Source organism: Triplophysa dalaica, chromosome 12 (genome assembly GCF_015846415.1).
Source record: "Triplophysa dalaica isolate WHDGS20190420 chromosome 12, ASM1584641v1, whole genome shotgun sequence".
NCBI lineage: Eukaryota > Metazoa > Chordata > Actinopteri > Cypriniformes > Nemacheilidae > Triplophysa > Triplophysa dalaica.
The window spans coordinates 604,335-630,849 of NC_079553.1; the positions used below are offsets into that span (position 1 = coordinate 604,335).

Consider the following 26,515-nt stretch of genomic DNA (forward strand, 5'->3'; position numbering starts at 1 on the left):
AAGATATTTGGAAGAATGTTTGTCAATTTCTATTCTGTGACATCATTGACTCCCATAGTAGGAAACATTCAATGGTAGTCAAGGGTGCCCCTGTTTTCCTAAAGTCTTCAAAATATCTAACTTTGTGTTCAACAGAACAAACAAAATATATTTTTAAAAATCCTACTATGGTGGAGGATGATGTCACAGAACTGAACATGGCTAACATTCTAACCAATATCTTACAAAACATTTACATTAAGTCATTGAGCAGACGCTTTTATACAAAGACTTACAGAGCGTTAAGAGCAATAAAGCCATATGTCATATAGCAGCAATAATACAATGGGTGCTAATACCAAATTACTACTTTCAACTAAAAAATGTTTTTCTTCTCATTTTTCTGTCAAGTATTCACAGAAGAGATTTGATTCGGTTTGAAGTAAGAACTTTTAGATATTTTTAATAGAAAACGAGTACGAATGTCATTTTATGAAGCGCGATTTCTAAAACTAAGAAATTGATGAAAAAGATTTTTTGTAAATGTACTGTTTGCAACATTTTGTAACCACAAATAAACCTGAATTTGCACGACTTCTGTAGGATGAACCTTAACTTCCATCAGTGTAGCGCGCAGAACACTGATCTGGAGTCAGTGCTGTCGTCCATGATGGCGCCGCTGGGCAGCGATGAAGACTCACCATTACAAAGGACCCTGTCATCTTTATAACACCGGTAAATAAACATGAAATGATTTTCATCTTGTCCATTTAATGGTGTAAGCGCGTATCGGAGTCGTCGATGTGTGTAAACTGCCTGTCTTTATTGTATTCCTATGTTGATGCTAACGGGTTAATCTGTTAGCACACATCCACCCTACAGAACATTTCACAGTTTTAACTTCTCACATTCATGCCACTCACAGTATATTCAAGTTCAACGATTGTTCGAGAACAAATAAGATCGTATCGTGCAGCGACAGTGTTTGAAGTGGCTTATAAACTAATGTCAATCATGTGCTAATGTTGCTAACGCTGCCATTGAATCCATGTAGCCTGTTAGCCTGTCGATCTACTCATGACAAAAATAACCCATTCAGCGTTGAAATGTCAAACGTGTGTTGTTGAATCGTTAAAGCCCATTTGTGTTGTGGATGTGATTGATGTTTTACAGACAGACACAAGCACATGAACCGATGACAGGAGCTTCGCTACACAGGTGAGCTAACATCAGTTAGCATGTCTGACAGGACTCACTGCGTGTTTTCATCTCATTCATTTCGTAAATGTCACTTTGTCATGAGATTTCACATCTACAGCGTGTTGTTATTCGAGTGCGTTAGATCAATAAAAAATGATGTTTTTGCTTGATAACTGTGAGTAAAGTCAAAGTGAACGTGGAAACTTCTAGAAAGTGTCCAAAATCATGACAAACACACGTTTGAACGCGTGTGTAAGTCGCTTTGGATAAAAGCGTCTGCTAAATGTAAATGTATATGAGTGTTTCTGGGGTTTATCGTTTACATGATGAATTCCTTTAAGTGTGCGGAAGGCTGTAGTAACATGTATGTTAATGTATTGAGACGCATATGTAGACATCGTTCTGATCATCACACGCTGATCACTTTCACTCATAAACACACTGAACATTGAGTCCATCACATCTACACACTCCCTCCGGCGGTAATAAACACGAGCTCACATTGTGTCCATCACATCTACACACTCCCTCCGGCGGTAATAAACACGAGCTCACATTGTGTCCATCACATCTACACACTCCCTCCGGTGGTAATAAACACGAGCTCACATTGTGTCCATCACATCTACACACTCCCTCCGGCGGTAATAAACACGAGCTCACATTGTGTCCATCACATCTACACACTCCCTCCGGCGGTAATAAACACGAGCTCACATTGTGTCCATCACATCTACACACTCCCTCCGGCGGTAATAAACACGAGCTCACATTGTGTCCATCACATCTACACACTCCCTCCGGTGGTAATAAACACGAGCTCACATTGTGTCCATCACATCTACACACTCCCTCCGGTGGTAATAAACACGAGCTCACATTGTGTCCATCACATCTACACACTCCCTCCGGTGGTAATAAACACGAGCTCACATTGTGTCCATCACATCTACACACTCCCTCCGGTGGTAATAAACACGAGCTCACATTGTGTCCATCACATCTACACACTCCCTCCGGCGGTAATAAACACGAGCTCACATTGTGTCCATCACATCTACACACTCCCTCCGGCGGTAATAAACACGAGCTCACATTGTGTCCATCACATCTACACACTCCCTCCGGCGGTAATAAACACGAGCTCACATTGTGTCCATCACATCTACACACTCCCTCCGGTGGTAATAAACACGAGCTCACATTGTGTCCATCACATCTACACACTCCCTCCGGCGGTAATAAACACGAGCTCACATTGTGTCCATCACATCTACACACTCCCTCCGGTGGTAATAAACACGAGCTCACATTGTGTCCATCACATCTACACACTCCCTCCGGTGGTAATAAACACGAGCTCACATTGTGTCCATCACATCTACACACTCCCTCCGGCGGTAATAAACACGAGCTCACATTGTGTCCATCACATCTACACACTCCCTCCGGTGGTTTCGTCCGTCATAAAAATTCGGACTGGGTTCGATTTTGAGAGGCTTTTTAACACATTCAGAGTCACCGTCCAAACGAGAGCCAAATACCAAAAAACGCAGAAGAAAATGTCGGACTGTATGTGTAAAGACCTATAGATTTAATCTGACTGGTCACGTGCTCTTAGACAGCAGGAGGGTGTTGTGTCAGCTTATGTTTATTGTGACTTTTCTTGGTATAGTTAGTGTAAAACTGGACATAAATAGTTTTCCTGCATTGTCCTAGTTTCTCATCACGTGACGTCAGAGAAGCTGTTAAAGGTGTAGTTCACTTAAAACATTACTTTTCATCATCATTTATAGTGCTGGGTATCGATTCGATTCCGATTCACAAGCTCTGGATTCGAGTCATGGTTACCCCGATAGCAAGCAACCATTGAATCAATTAAAAAATGGTTGATTTGTCAATGTTAATTGTATTGAATCAATGCAATTAATGCAGACTTTTTTTTTAAATTTCAACAAATCACCATTATTGTGATCAGGCAACTCTTTTACCACTTTCAATGTTTACAGTAGTGCTTTAATAAGAACACTTATACATTGATAGAGAAAGAGATGTTTTGAAAAGTTGACTTTTAAACATGACCAGTTAAAGAAATCAACATTAAAATACAAGAGTCTGGAGCTAAATTAAAAACTGATCACAATAATGGTGATTTGATGACATTTCAAAAAAATATCACCATTAATTGCGGGTGCAAAACTGATATTGATTCAATGCAATTAATATTTACAAATCATCAATTTTTTTAAATTGATTCAATGGTTGCTTGCTATCTGGGTATAGATTTAATACAAATCCTGTAGATATTTCTAAAAAAGATCAGTAAATATCACATTACAATGGTGAATTAAAAAATGAAATGAAGAGCCACAAACCTGTATATTAAACTTGTAACACACTTGGGTATATTGAAACAGAAGTGGTTATTTTAAATGTAAGATACAGTATAAGAAACAACATTTCACAGAATGATCTGTAAAGAGAGTAATCATCTGTAATCATGTGAACCGCTGCCTTTTATGTGAAGGTGATGTTACATTCAGCACATCCACCCGTTGTAAAAAGAAAAGTAACATCTAGTGGATAGTTATAAGCTGTAAAACTCACGTTAATGAATGTTCAGTGCTTGCGTATATATGAAAGATTTTTTCGATTTTTGAGAATCGATATTGTATTGATCTTTTAAAAAAACGAAATTTTGATGGAAACATTCCAGGATTCTTCTCCATATAGTGACTTCAATGGACTCCAAATGGCTGAAGGTGAACATGACAGTTTCAGTGCAGCTTCAAAGGACTTTAAACCAGACCATGAATCGCTCATTTACGAAAATAATTCAAATGTTTTTGCTTTATAAACACAAATGCTGGCCTTGCTCTGTTCTGCGATGCACGTTCATGACTTCATGTAATACGTAATTACGGAACAAAACAAGTCAAGCATTTGTGTTTATAAAGCATATACATTTTAATTTTCTTTAGAAAATGACCGAAGGTTTTTCTAGATGATATTCATGGTCTGGTGTGGTTTAAAGTCCATTGAAGCTGCACTCAAATGTCATTTACACCTTCAAGTGTTTGGAGTCCATTGATGTCCACTATATGGAGAAAATGTTTTCATGAAAAACCTTCATTTCTTTTCCACTAAAGAAACAAACACATAAACAATGATTATGAACATTTATTTTGAAAGTGAACTACTCCTTTAAAATGATTTATTATTTGTAACAAATGTTGTTTTGTCTTTTTGACCAACTCTATGTTACAGCCGAAAGAATAGCAAGCGTGTGGACACAACCCCAGGACCAAGGTCGTCCGTCAGGATCATGGAAGAGCATGACCCTCTCACAGAGGCAGTCATGCTCTTTGAAGACGAGGAAGAGGACAGACTGAGCGGAGAGGAGGAAGACGAGGATAAGATCGCTCATTTCGACAAAGATGACGGCATAATATCTGGCCCCTCGTCCTCCACCGGTAGGGTGTATGATCGCACCACCGTGCTCATTGAGCAGGACCCCATCCGTCTGGATGAGGACGGCGAGGAGGACGAGATGGGTTTTCTGCAGGACGGAGAGGGTGAGGGGGACGAGGGGTCCCTGGCTTACATGGCTGACCCGGACGGCATGTCACAGGGCTACATTCATCACACCATCTCACAGGACCAGATCCAGTTCATTATCAACCCCGGCTCCACCCCTATGCCCCGAAACATCGAGGGGGCCACGCTGACGCTACACTCCCAGTGCCCGGAGACCAAGCTGAGAGAGGTGGGCATCATATTCCTTTTCCTGCTGTATTTTAGGAAAGAAGGAAAAACACACACCTCACTGACTCGTCGTTTAGCTAAACTGAAATACCTTTTATAAGCAGATTGATATTTTAAGGGTGAAGACTTTTCAAGCATTAGAGCTTTGAAAACATCCTCCAGGTTTATCTCAAATTCATGGCTTTGTCAGATGAAAACATGACTTACTTGTTGAAAGAGGTTTCAAAGCTCAGGTGTGTTAGTCAAATACACAAGATTACTGTGGTGATGCGTAAATGAAAAGTGTTCTTAGGCCATGAACACACTTGACGTACTTGCGTCTGTGCAAAAAGGCAGCCCAGAGAAACAGATAGGCAGCGCAATAGAGGTCTAGTAGAATTGCTATTTGAATGAATACATCTGAGGCCCGTTCAGGGCTGTAAAAATGAGCATAAATAAAGTTTCTCTGAATGTTTGATGTGATTTCACAGCTGAGCTCTGGATCTGAGCATTCTCTTTGTCTTGACTGACAATTTATTTTATATTCGACCAATAAATGTGAAATGTTTGATCGTAGGTATGTCGTCTCTTTAGAGTATTTAAGTACTGAAGTATCACTAGCTGGGTTTCCATTAGGGCTGCACGATATTGAAAAAAACGTACATTGCGATATTTTTTTTCCTGCGATATATATTGCGATGTGTAGAAATACAGAACTGTTCAGCAGATGTCTTGAATTTCTCCAAAAATAAATAATTGATTCAATAATAATTGGGGTGATTTTGTGGGCATGTTCATGGAAAGTAAACGATGTGAAACCCTGAAAATGACTTTTTTATTTATTGCTATTTAATAATAAATGTTGCTTCTTACCCGAAAATAAGGGTTCATTTGTGAATGAAGAAGTGCAGTCTGGCGTCTAGAAGCAATCTAGTTATGGTGGATGATATATGCATGTATTCCAGGTTAAAACAGAGCGCTACACTAAAGAGGACACATAATTATCACATTAGGGAATTAACATGAGTGACAAAATAAGCTTTGCACTCGTCATACAGAGCTCTGTGGTGCCGACTTAAATGATCAAACAAATTAGTTGTGTTTATGCGTGTTGTGGCAACTACTGCACGGCACTCCCGACAAAGTACCTGTTTTTGGTCAACATCATCCTTTCTGTTGCCAAAATATTTCCAAATAATTGACGATGCGCTTCTTTTTGCGACCAAGTCGTGCATTTCATGCAGAGGCTGCGTGTCAAAAACGTGAAGCAACAACATGTGCTTTGTAAAAAAAAGCACCCATAAATCAGAATTCATTACTTTATATCAGGCAAATATAGAAAAAAAACTTTCCCTGCATCGCACCTCGTGCGATGTGACTATTGCGCATGCGTATATCGCGATATCGATGCTAAAACAATATATCGTGCAGCCTTAGTTTCCATACAAAGTTGCGAATTTATGGTATGTTCAAATTTGGAACATTGCATAAAAGATTTGTGAATAAGCACCGTTTTCATCCAACCAGTCAACTGTCACTTCCTAATAAGTGCCACTAAATATCAGTAAGAAGTAGGGATGGGTACCGGAACTCGGTACTTTATCGGTCTCGGGGCTAAATTGTGAAAGACCGAAGTATCGATAAGCTCTGACGTTAACGGTCCTGCTATCGGTACTTGTGAAATTAAGAAAAACATTTCCTATTTATTATTGCTAAATAAACGTTACATAGCATTTTAACTGACCAGCCATTTCTAATTTGAGATAATATTTAAGACATTTACCTGCATTTTCGTTATTCGCAATCTCGCACCGCACGCAAAATGTACGTCTGTTCCACACTACACGGAGCTCGCGCGCACACAACACGAAAGCTCGCGCATATAATAGTGACGATGGCGGAGAGAAACAAACGTTCTTAAGTCTGGCTATATTTCAAGCGAGTAGACACAGATAATGCTCGTTGCAATAAGTGCAACAAGACTTTTGCTTGTAAGAGTGGTAACACAAGTAATCTGGCTAAACATCTCTCTAAAGTGCATTATGTGCAGACAGAGAGATGCAAAGTTTTCGACTGCCTGCTAGCTAATAGTTCGTCATCCACGTCCTCAGGTGCGTATGCTAGCCCAGCAGTCTTTCTAAATAAAACAGACGAAATTTAAACATTGCATAAGGTTTCTTTAAATTATTATGTAATAATTGTATAAACACACATCACATAAAAAATAGCCTACATATAAATCTTTAGAGTGTTTTTTTCTGCAGTAGCCTAAATAAATCTTAAACATAAAAACCTCTTTCACAGTACTGAATTTAAAATGGATGAATAATAATAAATTATGCTTAAGAAATTATAAAGCAGAGCTTACCTAAAAAATTAATTTGTAGCGATGAAATACATAAACTTTTTTGTGTTTGTGTAAATTGCAAGAGGTTCCAAACCTATATAACTTTCAAGCCCAAACAGAGTTAACTACATTGTAATTTATGTGAATGTAAAGCTGCAGTTACAGTGAACCAAGCCACTCCAGCATCTGGTCCAAACAAAAGAGAAATCCAAAACCCCTTCACACTGAGCAGCATGTGTGTGTGTTTGTGTGTTCATACATATTATGTCCCTATTTATCATAAGTATTAAATGCACAAACACACAAATGAAGGAAATATGTGCTGCACTACACACATCATCACAAAAGAGAAGATCTCCAGCCACAACACATAATTGGAAAACATTTCTTTATTATTATTATTAAACAAAAACAACAAAAAACATAAACAAATTTAGGACCACATGCATTTTATCTAAATTCTCTATGAATAATAGGCGGGTATCAGTCATCTTTTACCTGCATTAAGATATGTTAGGTCAACGAATGTAAAGAATACGAATGTTTTAAATAGTGAAAAAAAACTCCAGCTTTAGTTTCGTCTTTCATAAAAAAAACGCAACAAAAAGTACCGATAAGAGTACCGTTAAAGTACCGGACCGATAAGTGGTACCGATAAAAGTAGTAGTACCGTTAAAACCTTAACGATACCCATCCCTAGTAAGAAGAGAAAGAGAAGCCACTGAATATAATGATTTTCATATAGAATAATACTTGCGCACACAGACGATTACAAAACACAATAAATGCAGTGTTTTTGTGGATGCCTGCTCTTTGGGGAACACGGTCGCAACAGTTCTATGAGGCAATTACAGAAATACTTGAGGACTTTGGTCTGGTATTTAAGAATGACCATAACAACCGTTCAGATACTGTGTAATCAGACCAATATAGTCTGGTTAGTTAGGTTATGCCGTCTATAGAAGGAATGCACGTGTCGTCACTTTACCACGTGAACACCACGAGAGCTTGCCGGAACGTGCCCTCCTAGTTGGCAGAACATCCAGCAAAATGACTACTTAGAATATAAGGAAACCCATTATTTGCATTAACCCTTTTTCGCTGAAATGAAAAACCACCTCAAGCAAGCGTTAAAACATTTTTGCAAATTGAGGGTTTTTAATTCAAAAATTGGCGTTTCCATCACTCGTTTCTGATGCGACGGTTCAAAATGCAAATAAAACCAGAGTGATGGAAACCTGCTTACTTACTGGCTGCTTTTGTTGCATTATTTAGTCAAAAGCCCTATTGGCACGGGATTAGTATTACTGGGGACCTCTGGTCATTTGTAATAATTGCAGATTGTCTGTGATCATGTGGCACATTCGCACGAGATAAGTGAAGCTTGTGATTTTACTCAAATTTACTGACTTTCTTGGATGTGATGGCAAGGCTTCTGTGTAGTTTTTATAGCCTATAGTTGCATTGTGTTTAATGATATATGACCGTACCTGTCAGCATTTAAGACCCGCTCTCGCAGTGATCTTCGCAACCATGGGTCTCAAATGCTGACAATGTTACAACGTTTCCATGATAAATAAATAAACGGGAGACTGACGGTCAAACCAAAGTTTTGCCAATGTATGGAAATGACCCAGCAACCAAATGAATGTCAAAACACTTCAGAGCAGCCTCCATTATTCGCAAACGGTGGATAAACCTTGAAAAATGATATGAGCCCGCCAAATCACAGAGATGCTGATTCGCATTGGACTAATATATCACAGGACCTCTGTGTTCGTCAAAATATGGCAGGTCAGTTGTGGGGGAATTTTGTCATTGTTTACTCATTCTCATGTCGTTGAGACCTCCAGAGGCTTTCAGTTGTTGTTTAGAAGCTAAACATGAATTCTTTAGGAAGTGGTGTTTTGAGTATTTTGGTTACAGTGGGAGTGGGCCGTCCGTCCAGAGACACGATAACACGAGCGGATCATATGCACGTGTGTGTATGTCAGCAGACAGACTCTTCAGTATTCATTCAGAGTCATAATGCTCATTTCAACACGCTACACAACAAACCTCTTTATACTGATGTAATGGCAACCAGAACACCCGAGCAACCGCATAAAACACTCATCTTCAGCAGTAGCAAATCAGCAGACAGTTTTTTTGACAAATGAAATATTAATATGTCTTTTTATAACATGAGGTGCATCTCAATTCATTAAAATATCGTGAAAACCCTTTCAGAAGCCTGACATTTCTGTTTCAAATATCCATTTTTGATTGATTCTATGTAATATTCTAATTGCCTGAGACTCTAAATTTTGGGTTTTCGTTGTCTGTAAATCATAATCATCAAAATTTCAAGAAGTAAAGGATTGAAATATTTCACTCCATGTGTAATGAATCTATATAATATATTGGTTTTACTTTCTGAAATGAGTGAGAAAAAATATTGACCTTTTCCACAATATTCTAATTAATTGAGATGTACATGATTCAACCAAATTGCCTGTTCATGATATTTGAACATCATTCTTACCTTAACACTCGCTGAAGATCTGCATTCAGGAAAAATAAGCTCATGACATCTATCAAACACATATATCACATATATCAATTCACATTCATGTCCAGTTTTTCTCATGTGGCAAGTATGTGCAATATTCTGGTGTCATCTGTGTCATGACATAAAGGTTATTTGTCAGGCCGTAGTGTGTGTGTGTAACAGTTGTTTGTTTGTGTGTCAGGTGAAGCGTTATCAGTGCATGTTCGAGGGCTGCACGCGCACCTACAGCACAGCAGGAAACCTGCGCACGCATCAGAAGACGCACCGCGGTGAATACACCTTTGTGTGCAACCAGCAGGGCTGCGGCAAAGCCTTTCTCACCTCATACAGCCTGAAGATCCACGTCCGTGTCCACACGAAAGAGAAACCCTTCGAGTGTGACGTTCAGGGCTGCGAGAAAGCCTTCAACACACTGTACAGGTGAGCAGCACACCTCAGCCGACGCCTCTCGTTCTTCTGTCAGCCCGGGTTTATTCTGTGATACCTCACACGAGGTTTTGGGTTATTGTGTCATCAGACTGAAAGCACACCAGAGGCTCCACACTGGCAAGACGTTTAACTGTGAATCAGAGGGATGCACCAAATACTTCACCACGCTCAGTGACCTGAGGAAACACATCCGCACGCACACGGGAGAAAAGCCCTTCCGGTGAGCTTTCCTCACACACTTCTGACATGCACTCCACGGGCCTTAAACCCGACAGTTTATTCACGCGTGTCATGTGTTTCTAGATGTGACCATGATGGCTGTGGTAAAGCTTTCGCTGCTAGTCATCACCTGAAGACTCATGTGCGGACACACACCGGTAAGAGAGAGAGAGAGAGCCATGAGTCTACACTGAGCAGCTGTTTGTTAAAGAAAACCCAACATCTGAGATAATTCATTGCAGGGTTTAAAGTTTTGGAGCACAGGACATCAAACGTCTGTTGTCATCATTAAAAAATATACGAGTGCAGTTCATCACATGAATGACATTAGTGTTACATACAGATGGATAAATTAGGGCCATATCATTTTTAGTTCTAATTATATAGAACCGTATATTTGTCCACTTAAATGACTCTAGTATACTGTAGTGTTATTTACTATAATAAACAGCGGTACAATTCCTAGATACTATCAACCTTACTATAGTATACTACAGTTGATCAATTTAGCACTACATATTTCTCTAGAAATAATACAAAAGTAATATTTTCATCTGAGTGTTCAGGTTAACAGGACTTTTATTTTGACGGGTTGTCGGGAGAAGGCTTGCGTTTTAGTGTGGATTTGACGATAGCTTTGAAATTCTGGTGAAATAAACTCTCAGAGCAAGTCTGGAGATGAAGTTCATGTGATCATATCATCATACAGTGCAGACGCAGACAAATCCTCGAGCGTCACACGTAGGGTGACCACCACTCAACAAACCAAATGTGGGACAGGTGTGTGGGACTGAAAATGCGTAAAATTGTGATAAAATAACAGAATGACAATATTTTAAAAACATTTTATAGCTTATCATTTTTTATTTTATTTAGTCCATTCCAACTACAACATAATTGAGGCATGGATGATATGTTATATAACATTAAAAAAAAGATTGTCGATTTCAATATATGGTTCACTGTCTCTTTAAATTTTGAGCACAGATCAGATGTAGAGCTATCATGAGGTTCACTTTGAAGATCTTCTCAAAAGGAGAAAAGTAAAGGAACAAAGAATAAACTAATAATTACTGTAGCTCAGTGGTAAGAGCATTGTGTTAACAACGCAAGGTTGTGGGTTCGATCCCAGGTGTTTGCACATACCTATGTATAAATGTAAAGGTCACTTTAATGTAAGTCGCTTTGGATAAAAGCGTCTGCCAAATGCGTAAATGTAAATAACGAAAAATAATTTCTCTTTTAAAACGTATTGTTGTCAAATAATGAATTTGAAACTTACTGTACAACTTACTCTGGCTTTACAAAATAGTTGTGACGGGCAGTTTGATACAGCACTGTTAAATATTTAAATAAACAATGGCACAAATAAACGTCTCATTTTTCGGGTTAAGAACGTGTTTCTTAATGTGAAAAAAATTACCGACAGACTGATGACATTTTCTCAATAGGCAACATGGGGGACAAGGGGTGAAAATGTTGTGTGGTACAACGCAAATCGGGACGGGTGGTCACCCTTGTCACGTGTGAAGTATGTTAAATTGTGTAAATCACAGAACAGACATGCAGAACAGCCAGATAACATATTAAAACAACGTCTGCATCTTGTTATATGCATTTGGCAGACGCTATTTTCCAAAGCGACTTACATTACAATATCCTATATATTTATACATAGGTATGTGCAATCCCCTGGGATTGAACCCACAACCTTGTGCTGTTAATACAATGCTCTTACCACAGAGCTACAGGAAAGCTAGTACAGCTGAAAAACTCACAAAATAGACTAAAACCAGTCAAATATGGGTGCGCCAGTGATAAATGTCACACACAACAAGCACAATGAGAAACTCACTTCACACAAACACGCAGCTCTGTCTAATTCACTACACTGACTCATTACTCTCAGCACTGTACAGCGCTGCTTTACTCAACTGTGCAGGACAGGAGCGCTCCAGCGGCCATTTACACTAATGGAATATAAATACAAATATAGAAACAAATGTTGTATATCAAATATTTGTTTAAAAACGTCATGTAAGGTAATAGTCATTTTTACCTGTAGGAGGACCGTATACTTTTTTGATGAGGTTGCACACATGTCTGAAGTCTTAACTGAGAAAGGAATATAGAAACACTACTAATCTTCTCCAGTAGATATAAAAAAAACCATGGAAAATAATTCTTGAATATAACATAAATACAGACAGTATTCTGTGTTTGAATACAGGGGTCGTCAGTAAACTTTAAGCATCTTGTTAGTTTGATTTTCAAAGTTGATCAAAACTAGGAGAGAAGCACACGGTTTGTTTATTTCACATAAGCTCAATGTCTCTGTTGATATCACACCAGTCAGGGTTGTTTTGAAGGAAAGAAAACATTTGCTCTAATACCAGCTCATCTGTCTCTGTGTGTTCCAGGAGAGAAGCCATTTCTCTGTACGAGCGATGGCTGTGAGAAGACGTTCAGCTCTCCGTACAGCCTGAAGAGTCACATTCGTGGTCATGATAAAGGTCCAGGATTCACAGTGAGCGGCTCTCATCCGCTCTCTGAGGTAGGCGCCTCCACGAGCTAACGCTTGTCATTGGCTGGACGGCAGGCCTCGAGTGATGCTGTTGCTCTTATTTCACATTACAGGACGCCAGTCATTCGCTGTGCCTCAGTGATCTGAGCCTCATCTCCACAGACTCTGAACTCCAGGACACCCACAGCGTAAGTGTCTCTTTTCTTTATGAAGACCTCAGCTTAAGTGTCTCCAGCTCATCTCGGCAAACGCTTCATGTTTCAGTCGCAGGGTTTGGATCTGAACAGCGTCACTCCAATAAGGATCTTTGAGCTGATGTTCCAGAGTCCTGAAAACAGCCAAGATGACCCTAAAACCAGCGGTGAGTACTTTAACTCCACCAGGATTATTATTCAGGACGATGGCGATGGATGAACCTGCTTTAGTAGTTCAGTGAGCGCTTTTATGCCACTCTGCTTTGCCGTTTTATGCAATAAAGAGAGATAGATAGTAGTATTTTTACTCGGGTCAATTGAGACTTGGAATTTTGTCATTTTGATAAATATTTTTAAAGTTTTATTTGCTCATATTTACCAAGGTATCATGTTCTAGTATTTCATAAACACCTTTTAAACGTTTTTCCCTTTTATACAGTACCTAAGTACATTAAACATAGTCTTTTTTTACACATTTTTTTTTTTAAAACATTCCATTAAAAGAAAATTGTGATATTAAAGTAATCGAGGATTAAAAAATGTTAAGACATCAAAATGTATTTATGGAATGTAGTGGAGTAAAAAGTATGAAATGCTTTGTAATGTTAGAAAATACTATAAATTATTATCTATTGGGAAGTTTTCATGGTTATCCAAAAAATCATGATTTTGAGCCTCTGTTCCTGCAGATAACCTCGTGGAGTCTTTTGGTCTCGAGTCATCCCCTCAGTCAGCCGTCTCGGACGCCTGCACACACTTCCTCAGTCTACTTCATCAACCTCATCCTGTTCCATCCCAGCTCCTCTTTTAGAGGCTCAAGCTCCGCCCACGACATGCCCCTCTGTGCCGGCCCCTCCCACTGCTGCCAGCGGACCATTATTGACCACGCCTTTCCCCTCTGCCCAACCCACTTCATCACACTCACCAGAAGTGCCCACCCCATTGATACCTTCAGTGGGCCAGCACTACACGGCTCAGAAGCCGGCTGTACCGGTGGCGACGACGGAGGCGGCACCTTTGCCTCCTGCCCCTCCCACCATAACCCTCTCGCCCACTCTCGGCCTGCAGCAAAACATCGTCATGTCCGATCACAACCTGCAGTGGATCCTCAGCACTGCCCGAGGCACACAGCAAAATCCTGATCAACAGGTCAGCTCATGTGTGTTATACAATTACAGCTCCAGCTTTAGTGCGAGTGACGCTACAGGAAATCTGAGAAGCTTCAAAGCAGAAACGTTTGTAGTTTGTAAGAGCACTGAGCCCGTATACACCAAACTTCTTAAAGGTGCAGTTTGTTACAACTTTGCAGTAAAATATCCTAAAACCACTAGGCTAGTGTTATATATTTTGTTCAGCTGAGTACTTAGAATATCTCAAATGTTTCTGTGCAGTCGCCTGTCAATGGCGTCATATCGGCGTTACCCTTTGTGACCACCTTTACTGACGTAGAAACCACATGACAACAATGTTGTGGACAAATGCGGAAAAGTGTCTAGCAAGCCAATTTCGAGCAGTCACTTATTTATGGACCACAACTATTCGCAACATTTATAAAACTTATCATCATCCGATAACATGATTACTCGTAGCCGTATGATTGATGGCCATCATTGGTGGAGTTGAATACAACAGATCCCATCATCCCAAGCTTCTTCACAGCGTCATCAAGCTACGGCATTGTTGATTATTTGATCATGCGCCCTCTAGCGGCGGTTTAACAAACTGTACCTTTAAAGTCCATCACTGAAATCATCTTGGAGGCGTTATTTTAAGGTTGAAAAACTAAAAGTGTTGCTTTAATGCTAAATGTATATTTTTCCCGGGTTGGGCTCATTTAACACATTATGCTGATACATTTCTGTGATCTGTTGTATGGATTGGTTCCGATACTGAGTGAAGTGTGTTGGCTTTCTATTTCAGGGCTCAAAAGTGGAGAAGGTCTTTTTTACGACAGCCATACCGGTCGGTGGACATCCTGGTAAGACCACCTCTAACTGGTGTTCTACAATCACAGTCATATGTGATGTGAAAATGTCTGTTTTTGTTCGTCGTCTCAGGGAGCGCGGTGCAGCAGATCGGTCTGAGTCTACCGGTTATCATCATAAAGCAGGAGGAGTCGTGTCAGTGTCATTGTGCCTGCAGAGACTTGGCTAAAGACAGGAGCGCATCACCTCCTCCTCCACCTCCTCCTCCACCACCACCACCAACCCTCCCTCAGACTCCTCCCTTGTGCTGCCCGTTAACGAAGGAGCCCATCGAAGCCTCCGCGCCGGCGACAGCCAACCCCCCCACCGACGGCATAGATGTGTCAGACCTGCTCAGTCCGGTAACAACCCAAAACATTGAGGTGCTGCTGATGGTGGCCGACGAGCTCTCCAACAGCGCCACCCAGAGTACTCCGAGCTAGAACCCGCTGTGTACGGATGGGTAGCTCGGTCATCCGTGTATGTGTGTGTGTGTTCTGGTGCACTTTTAAAGCGAGGGCAGTCAGATGAAAAGAGGCTTCTACACTGGCAGCATTGAGCCTCAGGAGAGTTCGACGAGCCCTTGTGCGGTGTGGAGGTGTTCAAAGGTTTTTGAAGGATTGCAGATGTGCACAGGAGATGATTGATCATCCAAAACAAACCCTACTTGAGTTTATAACTTGAAACCCGTGAGATTGATGTGAGAATGTTCTGCACATGTGTCTATCTGAGACTTCATCGCCGCACATTCATCTGTTTTATGACGTGTAATTTATTAGGAAGGCTGCAGTCATTGACTTGTGGTGAAGGTTTTTGAAGTTCGTTGACCCACTTGCCTTTTAAATGTAATTCTGAGGTTTGTTTGGCTGCCTATAACTTAGTATTTAATTTTTTATATGTTAATTTATTGAAAGACGTAATCGTTAGATAAATGTTGCTCCCCCGTCACTAAATGTCGAACACTTATTTTCTCTCCTGACTCCAGTTTATATTCTTTAAGTGAAGCCAGAAAAGAACATGCCCAAATGGTTTATATTTTACTCCTAAAGCCAGACTTGGATTTGGAATTGTGACGTGATGTTTGGGATTTTTCAAGCACGTTTACCCTCTTCCTGCCCCCTGGTTTTGAAATGATGTACTGAATTTAGATTTAGATTTTGAGGATGATGGGCAGTTTTTGCATTCTGGTCCTGGAGAATTGGGGCACCACAGAGGATCAGCGTGCTTGATGGTCCCGTCACACTCCACAGCCAATCACTGACATCTTCCTCTGAGCTCGTGGTTTCTCATTGGTTGTTACAAATCGGTATATTCCTGCACTTTTTTTCTTTGGTTTTAAACCGGCGTGAGTGTGGATGCAAGTCGCTCAGGGATACAGAGCAGTGCTTTATTATCATGTTGTGTGTCAGCTGCGTTCATTGGTTCCTGCTTGACGTGCATTACCCAGCCACGCTTCAGCCGAACCGTTGAATGACGCGTCACCTCAGTCACCTGCCACTGCTGTACAGAGGTTTTAAAGAGCGGGACATCGTGTAAATAATGGCTTTGAATTGTGACATGTCTTAAGCCTTTAGATTGTATTTGAATTTGTATTTTTGTACAGAAAGATGAGAAATCAGAGATTGACGCCCGTGCATCTCATGCACTTCTGCTTCTTCACATGTATGTCATTTCCCACATAGAAACACAGACAGACTGTTCACGTTAGACAAAACTTGCCTTACCCGGTATTACCTGGGTTCTTTCATGTCAACAATAATATGTGACTTTCCACATGTCATGAAACCTGACGTCTCTCCTTGTCGGACATTTGGCCTTATGTGCCGTGCCAAAAACGAATCCTTTTTTTATTTACGGTACGTAATGTCAGTAGGTCATCGTGCATCAAAACGTTTGGCTTTACAATGACAGCAGAATTGAATATAGTCCACTGCGAGTGTTCATATGCGGGTGCTGTGTGTGTACCTGAACAAATGAACACTTCCTCTATAATGGATCGTTAATGATGAAACTTTACAAGGAAATGATTGAAGATTTACCCAAAATTCACTTTAAGGAAAATATGTAACTATGCAACATCATGGAACATTGAATACAGACAAGAGAACGAAGCACTAAACGCTGGACCTCCCTCCTCACATGTTCTCACTTGTCAATGCTCCTTTTTAACCATATGCAAGTCATCACTAGAAAAAAAAGATGAGTGTCTACAAGCCTGTTTTTGTTGCCATCATAATGTTGCACACACGGTTTTGTTGCTTCGTATCATTTTACGATGTGAATCTGGGCATTGCAATGTTCTTTATTTTCATCCCTGTTCAACTTCTGCTTCTGTAGGTTGTACTTCACGGCACCCATTAACACTTTTGGATTTATTGTATAACACTCAGTTTTTATTTTCGCCTCATCCCATGATCCTCTCTGTGCCGTAAACCCTTGCGGTTTCGCCCGTCTCGTGTCATCTGAAGGCATTTTACTGACGGGTTGCAGATTGTAGACATGCATTCCTTCTCATGATGATATTTATTCATGCTTCAGAAGACGCCAAACATTTGAAGTAAATGAGTTTAAGGTTAAAGGGGAGACAAGAACTGCTTTTGTTACCCAAAGTGTGAGGAAACTGTACATGTAAAGATCTGTATTTTTAAAGAGAATGTGTTATGTGGATTTTCCCCCTCATATGCTTGTTTTGTATAAAGTATTATGGCAGAGTAATAACTTTTTGAATCAAAAAGCAATACAATACCAATGAAATCCTGTCTGTTTTCTTGCATTACTACACGTGTTGCTTGAATCAAACACATCAAGACTTTATTAACACATACCAGCGAACACCATTATGATAAAAGAGAAAGCGTTTAGTTATCCGGTCCTTGAAATGTCACGTTTTCAAGTCCTCTTTCCTGTGAAAACGCAGATATGAATGAGCAGTGTTTCTGACACTAGATGTGTCATGGATTAAATTTTACAAACTTACTTGAATAATTCTCTGAATCTGCAGAAGGTCATCGAGGATCATAGTGGAGAGTTCAATCTGCTGCTGTCTGTCAGCAATCCTGTCGTCCAGTTGACTCACAGACGGGCTGCAGGAACACTGCTTCACCAATGAAACACCAATAGAATCAAATCATGACTGAAATAGAACCAATTCAATGACATCACATGTACCTCATCTGAGGGAAGGTCTTTCATACGGCTGTTTGCATCTGTAGAAACGACAGGGTGAAAACATTGAATATATAAAATGTGTTTTCCTCCTGAAACAGTTCCTGATACAGTCTTACCGGAATTTAACTCCATGTTTGTGGGTTGTGCATTGAAAAAATCCAGAAACTTTTTATAATATCGTCCTTAATTATATTCATTAGTTAGGGCGGTAATTGTATCAATTATCTTTAGGTCCTAATTGTATTAATTATATATCAGTGTTAATTATTCGGTTGTTAAGTGGTGACGTAAGGAATACTGTTTCCGGGTCCAAGCATCTATTGTTTTGAAGCGGGTGTAACGTTACATTTCAAACAGCTGTTCATGAGTTCTGTTTACTCACATCGCGTAACTTATCGGATCATTTATTAACTCAATCTACAGTCTCCAGGCTTAAGGAATTTTAGACATCAATATTCTCATAAATTATGAAGAATAAGTCACTCACTGGTCATGAGAGATTTCTTAATGAAGATACAGGTGACGATCGCGGTTTTACTGCTCGCGATGAGCTTATATTAGCAATTATGTTATTGTTTGCCTATAGCGTCTTACTGAGCGTTTGTACCCGGAAGCAGTATATGAAGCAGTATTTGACCTTCAATATATTTTGATTCGTGGCGTCAGATTTAACAGATTTAACCGAAAATTAATTATGAATGGGTGTTAATTAAGCGCATTAACGCATTGACGGTTGACATCAAGTATCGCGTGATTAGACTGCTCCGAATGCCCTCGAGTCGCTCTCGCGCTACTAACGCTCGCTACTAACTTTTATCAGTCTGCGCAGCGCCGCATAAATGTCTACGAAAAATCTTACATTTCTTTCTTTTTTTTAACCATGATCAAAAGTTTTTGTTGCTCACTCCCTACTCTCACTTATTTTTATTTGAGGTAGACTCTCTTCTCAAATCTCTTATTTAACTATTAAAAAATGTAAAAAACAGATTCATGAAACTAACGTACATTATGGGAACATAATTACCAACAACGTCACTTCTGCCCTCAATTTCAGTTTCCTTTTACCAATTTCATTCGCACTTCTCAACATATTCATGTTAAAATAGTTTACAAGAAAATGGTAACGGCTGTCATATTTCTGAACTAAAGGCTTTTATTTGATCACTTCCGTAACAGGACTTCTATTATGAAGTGTTGCTGCAAGTGTCCGACTGAATGAAAGCATGTTGTGTGTGCGGCGTTACTCTTAGCACTTTATGAGTTTCTTTAGATTTATTTGTACGACTATCACACGCTTACACAGAAACTCTTTATCTTGTCGTAATCCCTTGAATAAAAGTGTGGACATGTGTAAAGAGCTGAAGACGAGAGTCCTGCGACTGTCAGACGACCTGAATACACACACACATGGTAATGAAATGTTACTCGTGCATTATAAATGTCATCTTATATCTTATCTTATATTATCTCGAGTCCTACTTTAGGTTCTGATAAGTCCTATAAGCCAAACTGTAATGATCGTTCTAGTGTACAGATCGGATGTTTCTATCGGACTGTAGTGACGCCTTGTTCTGTACACCTGAATAATACACACGTGGACTCGTGTCACTGCGGGGACCAACATTGAGTCAAAAAGCTTATAAATCATACAGAACGATGTTTTTTGAAAATCTAAAAATGCTAAAAGTTTTCTACGATCCTTAGGGGGTAAAATATACAGTGTGTGCAGTACAGAAACCATTATGCCCATGGACTGAGGTGTGTGTGGACATGTTTTTATATCACTCATGGGGACTCGTGTCACTGTGGGGACTAAAATTGAGGTCCCCATGGGCAAGAAAGCTTAGAAATTGTACAGAACGAAAAAAAAAAAAATGCAAAATGTTTTCTATAATAAACTCATAATATTATAAATCACAGAATTTCTAGAGACAATGGATGTGGAGGATTTGGTTAAAGTACTTCAGCCGGGGTCCCAACGTGTTGTGGCATATGGATTCATATAATAAACTGAAGCAAACATTGAAATATTAAAACAATGCTTGATTACCTAATGTACAAACATCTGGTTGCATCAAGTTTATAAAAGCCACAATCCTTAAGGATTTATAAAAATGTACAAATGTGAACTAAAGAGGTTTTAAAAATGACTGCTGGTGTTTGCATGTCCTTCCGTAGAACTGAGAACTAACTCACTGGTTCAGATGACGTTTAAAATGCAACATTCACGTAAACAAAATATGTTTTACGAGAAGTTTATTCTCGTAACATTTCGACTTTATTCTCGAGAGCTTGGATTTTTTTATTTTTAACGTAATATACAGTTAGTACAGTATAAAAAACAGCACGCCAATGAATATTCCTCACGAAGATAGTAAACCAGACGTGTGTGTGTGTCTTGTTGTTTTATTTCATGTGAACACAGATGTGACAGAAGTGTTGCAGTGTACAGCGATGGCTCTGAAAGTGGGGCAGGTTGTGGCGGTGCCCACGGACACTATCTACGGTCTGGCCTGTGTGGCACAGAACTCAGACGCCGTCCGGAGAGTTTATGACATCAAAGGCAGGAATGGAGACAAACCTTTGGCCATCTGTGTGGGTGAGATACAGGACATTTACAGGTTTGTTAACATTTCATACATCAGATCCTAAAAAGACTTCTTTAGGCCTTATATAATGAGCACACTTACAAGAAAGTGCAATAGCACGATGAGGACATGGCCAGCAGTCTTTCAGCAGTGCACCCAATAAAGCGCTCAGACAGCTTCAACGTCTAATAGGGATGTAACGATTCACTCATCTCGTGATGCGATCCACGATTCTGATCTCACCATGTGATTTATTCAAGATTTACTTAAGATTTATTTTGACAAAATGAGTCAAAACAAATTAGAAATGAACAACTTCCCTTGCATTATTTTGTTAAATGCTTCCCGTTTCTTTGTATGCTAAAATTATGTTTTGTTTCAAATTGCATAACTGAACTTAAATTTTAAAACAAGTTAATAATAGGAAAAGTTTCTTTAAACAAACTAATACTGTCCGTGCTTTTCTTGTTTTTTTTTTGCATTTAAGAAACATCAGCATGTCCACGTTTATGTTTGAAGTCAACACAGCAGCCCCTGCTGTTCAATTTTTTTTACTGCGATTCAATTCACACCTTAACCGATATGTATCATCACACATTATAATCGATTTTCAACCGGCTCACGCTGAATCCTTACATCCCTAACATCTAATGTCATTGTGTTGAAAAACAAAGCACACAGTGTGTCCAATGAGATGACACAAGCAGACTAGAAGGAAAAAGGTGAAAAGGTTAACTTTGTTCTCTCCAAAACTAACTCAGTCCAGCTCAGCTGTTTTATATCTCAGCATTATTCCAAAGCACCTATAGAGAAAATCTATTATAGCACAAAACAATAGAGACGGAAAACACAAGAAACTAATTCTGCCTGAGGATCTTATTATTCATGAAAGCATTAAATATCACATGATATTTATCATATTAAATATCACATAGGGGGCAGTCGTGGCCTAATGGTTAGAGGGTTGGACTCGTGACCAGAAGGTTGCCGGTTCGATCCTCAGGTCAGGCGGGTAACGATTGAGGGTCCTTGAGCAAGGCACCTAACCCCTACTTGCTCCCCGGGCGCTGCAGCGATAGCTGCCCACTGCTCTGGGTGTATGTGTGTTCACCACTTGCTGTGCGTGTGTTCACTACTCTCTGGATGGGTTAAAAGCAGAGGTATATCTCGGATATGGGTCACCATAACTGACAAATTAGTTACTTTCACTTTCACTTTCACTTCACTTCATGAAACAGTGAATGTCTTCAGGGGCCGGATTCACAAAACATTCTTAAGAAAATTATTCTTAACTGACATGTTTTCTCTTAAATCCTTATTTACAAAAAGGGTAAGGGATTTTACTTTTTTACCGAATAAACTTCTTAAGACCGTTCTTACAATTTTATATTATCATAAGTATATTTTTAAATGCTTGGTAACATAGACTACTAGATTACATGCGAACGTAAATGCCGTTTAACACATCACATGATAATATATATATTACACCTACAGGCTACGTAAGAATGCGATGACCTTGTTACACACATTACGCATATTGTATTGATATACATACACAGGGACCACACGAGCAAGTGAGTATTGTTTTATATATTATTTTAATAGATTGCCTAGAAGACAAACAGCGTTTCTGTGTCTTCTCTCTTTCCTTCCTGTGTGTGTGCGAGTCCTCGGTCACTATTAATGAGTTTGGTGCAGTGTTTGTGTTTCAGATAGAGGTCGACCGATATGCATTTTTCAGGGCCGATACCGATTATTACCGATTACTAATCATTTTGCTCATCATTGGATTATCTAGCACAATTTGAATTTATATAATAAGTGTAAATAATTTAAGTGCCTTCATAGCTTTATTGTGTATGTTGTTGAAAAGACTGCAAATGTTCTCATGAAGCTATAACGTATATAAGACAGGCATTTAATCACACCCATGTGTGTCTCTGAACATTTATGTGTATAAATAAGTTGCAAAAAATAACTCGATCTAACATCTGTCGCGAGCAGCTTGAGATGCGGAGTCTGTGTGTGCGCGTGTGCATGAGAGCGCTCTGACAGAAGACCGACGATTCATTCTTTATGATTTAAATGTCTTGTATTTTTGAAATGGCGTAACTTAAAATGACGTGCAAAACGCCAGCTCGATCAATTACAAGAAACGCATGTGGATGTGAATTATATCTACATGATAATAATGCGTAAATCCTGCGGAACCTGCAGGAAACCCACAAAGCTGCTGCGAAATTCAGGCACTAATTAAATTGAAGTGTTTTGCATCTTCAGTGCAGTGGATTGAGATTTATTTCAACGTCTGATGTTGCTTTACCTCAGAGAGCATGAACCCGAAGCAGCGCTTTCGGTGTGAGAGTGAAAAACACTTTCTGTTCCGCAGCCTCCCGTGTTGATTGGCCGGACTCGTGACTTAGTCCCAACAAATCAGAGGGGCAGTGGGCGGGCATTACTCTAGGCAACACTAGAGTGACGTGTTCCGACTGCTCTCACTAAATCCTTGTCTGCATCAGAGCCAAATAGCGCATTTCAAAATTAAATGACTTTATCAGCAAATCGGCTTTGAAAATGATCGATATTGATTATCGGCTAAATCCTTAATATCGACGCCGATAATCGGCCGGTTCGGTAAACAGTCGACCACTAGTTTCAGACCCCTCTTTTAATTTTTTTAATTGGTTAGAATAATTTATTTTTGAACAAAGACACTTTAGTAACAGTGCACTTTATTTTCACTCTTTCAGACCATCTATTTATTGGTGTATAGATGCAAATGTTTTGCTTTGTATACAAGGAGGGAGGGATTGTTCTAAATAAAATAGTTTGATCAGATGTGTTGTTATCAGTCTGTCAAAAACAGAAGTATTAACAGTAAATAAATATCTGTTCTGCATATCGTACAAAAACATGCAAATAATCAAATAATCTGTTTTAAAAAAACAATATCATTCGATCACTATATTTGATCTTAAGAAAGTTCTTATATTTTGTGAATCCGGCTTCAGATTTTGTTGTCTGTCCATGCTCATATTTGGGTTAGACAGAGTGGAAAATGAAACCAGAACCCTGTTGTCTCAGTTTCTAGATGGTCAATATGTATGATGACATTTTCGACTGAGATAAGCTGCTTTCATATTGTTGTGTGTCGAGTACGTTCATGTGTTTGAGTATGTGTGAAGCGTCTGACTGGTGATTTCAGTTTCTGTAAGGTGTCTGTGAAGGAGGATCTGTTGAGAGATCTGCTGCCCGGGCCTGTCACACTGGTTCTGGAGAGATCCGCCGCTCTCAACAGTGATCTCAATCCTTTCACCAAGGTGAGCGTGTCACTCTTTGTCACATGTGATGTTTCATGGATGCGTTTGTGTTTCATGGTGATTTGGTCCTGTAGCTCATAGGAGTTCGTATCCCAGATCATCCGTTCATGAGACGACTCTGTCAGATGTGCGCTGAACCGCTCGCTCTTACCAGCGCTAACGTCAGCTCACACACCAGCACGCTCTCTGTGCATGTACGTACACGCCAACATCATTCAAACATGATCAGCCCAGTGTTTCCTGGAGTGCACGCTGTTGAAACTTGATTTTTCTCTCTGAAGGAGTTTGAGGACCTGTGGTCCAGTCTGGCCGTGGTGGTGGACGGCGGCCCAATCGCAGACAGAAGTCGTTTGGGTTCTACTGTAGTTGATCTGTCTGTGTGCGGCAGATACCGTATCATCAGACCTGGCTGGTGAGGAACACAGCCAATAAAAATGCTCTGACTCTTTGTGAATGTTGTATGTAATCTATCTCTCATGGTTTCGTTGTGGTGTGTTACAGAGGATTCACTTTGTGGAATTTGAGTGATGTCATTTGTTACAGCTGCTGTTGTTGTTCTCACACATGTCTCTTGCAGTGCTCTCTCTGCTACGCTGAAGATACTTGAGGACAAGTACGGATTGCTGGAGGACTCTGTCAGTCATTGAGTTGGTTGGAGACCAGCAGATGGTTCACGGATGATCTTCAGATGTTTGTCTCTCTCTCTCCTGCGGTGAAACGTGTGTCAGCACTGGGAGAATGCAGAAGAGAGATCTCATGGACTGGTGTAATTTGGGAGAAATGAAAGACTTTAACAGGATACTGTACTACAGTAGATTCACAGCCTGCTTTATTACTTCTGGGTTGTTTATTCATTTCAAATGTATTGTGTTATGCTGATGATCGGACACTCTCTGGCAGAGCTGCAAGTTTGTATAAAAAATGAATCTAAACTGGAGTCTGATGTAAAGAGTAACTTCTTGCAGTACAGAGTTACATTGACCCAAAGTGGGTTATTTCTTATTTAACATAATAAAACTACTTTTACTAAACAGAAATATTCAATATTATTTCATAGCAGGTTTTCTAAACCACTTCTAAGTCTCATCTCATGATATAGTCAACTTTACTGTGAAGATATTATTTGTTCTGGGATGGTAACTGTGGAAAGTGACAATTGTTTTGTGATCTAGAATGATGGCAAACGGGTCAGTGGTGTGATGGATCTCTGTGATGGATCTGACATGAACATTAGCAAATCACAACAAAATAGTCCATAGCCACAAACAGGGCAAAGTATAACATAATGTATAGAGTATAATTGTGCCAGGGCCTCTCAACTGACAGAGGACCAAAAACCAGCACACTTGACCTAACTAATACTAGACAAGACATACACTGAATTTATAAGAGGTGGCAATACAAAACCATACAAACGATCAAACCACTAACAATACAAACCATGGAATTAACATGATATGTTTTTAATGTTTTTAACTTAAAGCCAAACAACTAAGCCTGTGCTCTTACTCCGTACAATTACAAATAAAGATATTAAAACAAATCAATAAAGTAAAGTCTTAATTTATTGATCAATGCAAAGATGAAAATATAAGAATCTTGTTTGGCATAAAAATCATGTGTGGCATAAATCCTTGCCGTCCCAATCTGCATGCAATTGTGATCCAGACGCTGTGAACCTACAGGATCACAATTGTGAAGTCTTGTGGAATTATTGTCCTGATGTTACAATTAAGAGAAGAAGTGTCTCCATGTGTAACTCAGTGATAATAGAGACAAATAAATCCATAAATCTTGTCCATGCATGTCTTTACCTAAAGAATCTATGCAACTTATTTGTTAAGTTTTAAATGTGTTATAATGTAACAAAAAAACAATGATATGTATGACAATGGCAGCTGATCAATATACTACGTTTATCAGTTTAAACAGTAATGGGAAACACATTAGATTAAATGAAAATGGTTAAATGTAATGTAGACTACACTCGGTACAACACAGCACACGGTTAGAAGATAAACACACAACCTGCACGCATACATTCACTGAAACATAAACAGTTCATTCCAAAAAATCATTCCAATCATTTCTAGATGTTTTGTGTCCAGTCCAGTGTTTGTTAATTTTAAACAAAATCAAACCTCAGGAGTGGCATGAAGTCATCTAACAGCAGTGTGGAAGACACACGACAACTGTGATCAGAACTTAGATTATCACATCAAAAATCTTTCTGTTATTTTCTCCCGTAATTTGACAGAAGTTTTCCCTGTAAAATGTAAAAAGAA

At 39.5% G+C, this 26,515-nt stretch overlaps 2 protein-coding genes across 2 annotated transcripts; both read left to right on the plus strand.

Moving 5' to 3' along the window:
* The first annotated feature begins 602 nt into the window (after positions 1-602).
* On the plus strand, positions 603-17,551 carry mtf1 (metal-regulatory transcription factor 1). The gene is given in 13 exon segments (XM_056762170.1): positions 603-714; positions 1,153-1,197; positions 4,447-4,945; positions 10,003-10,241; positions 10,339-10,470; positions 10,554-10,627; positions 12,890-13,023; positions 13,107-13,181; positions 13,258-13,354; positions 13,877-13,939; positions 13,942-14,336; positions 15,108-15,165; positions 15,245-17,551. Coding segments are annotated over 12 exon segments (2,139 nt in total). The 5' UTR covers positions 603-714; positions 1,153-1,174; the 3' UTR covers positions 15,595-17,551.
* A 1,967-nt stretch (positions 17,552-19,518) lies between these two features.
* yrdc (yrdC N(6)-threonylcarbamoyltransferase domain containing) lies at positions 19,519-25,267 on the plus strand. Its single transcript, XM_056762171.1, has 6 exons — positions 19,519-19,729; positions 20,745-20,940; positions 24,116-24,230; positions 24,305-24,424; positions 24,512-24,642; positions 24,808-25,267. Exons 1-6 carry the CDS (start codon positions 19,576-19,578, stop codon positions 24,875-24,877), a joined length of 786 nt encoding a protein of 261 aa, XP_056618149.1. The 5' UTR covers positions 19,519-19,575; the 3' UTR covers positions 24,878-25,267.
* The last annotated feature ends 1,248 nt before the right edge of the window (positions 25,268-26,515 follow it).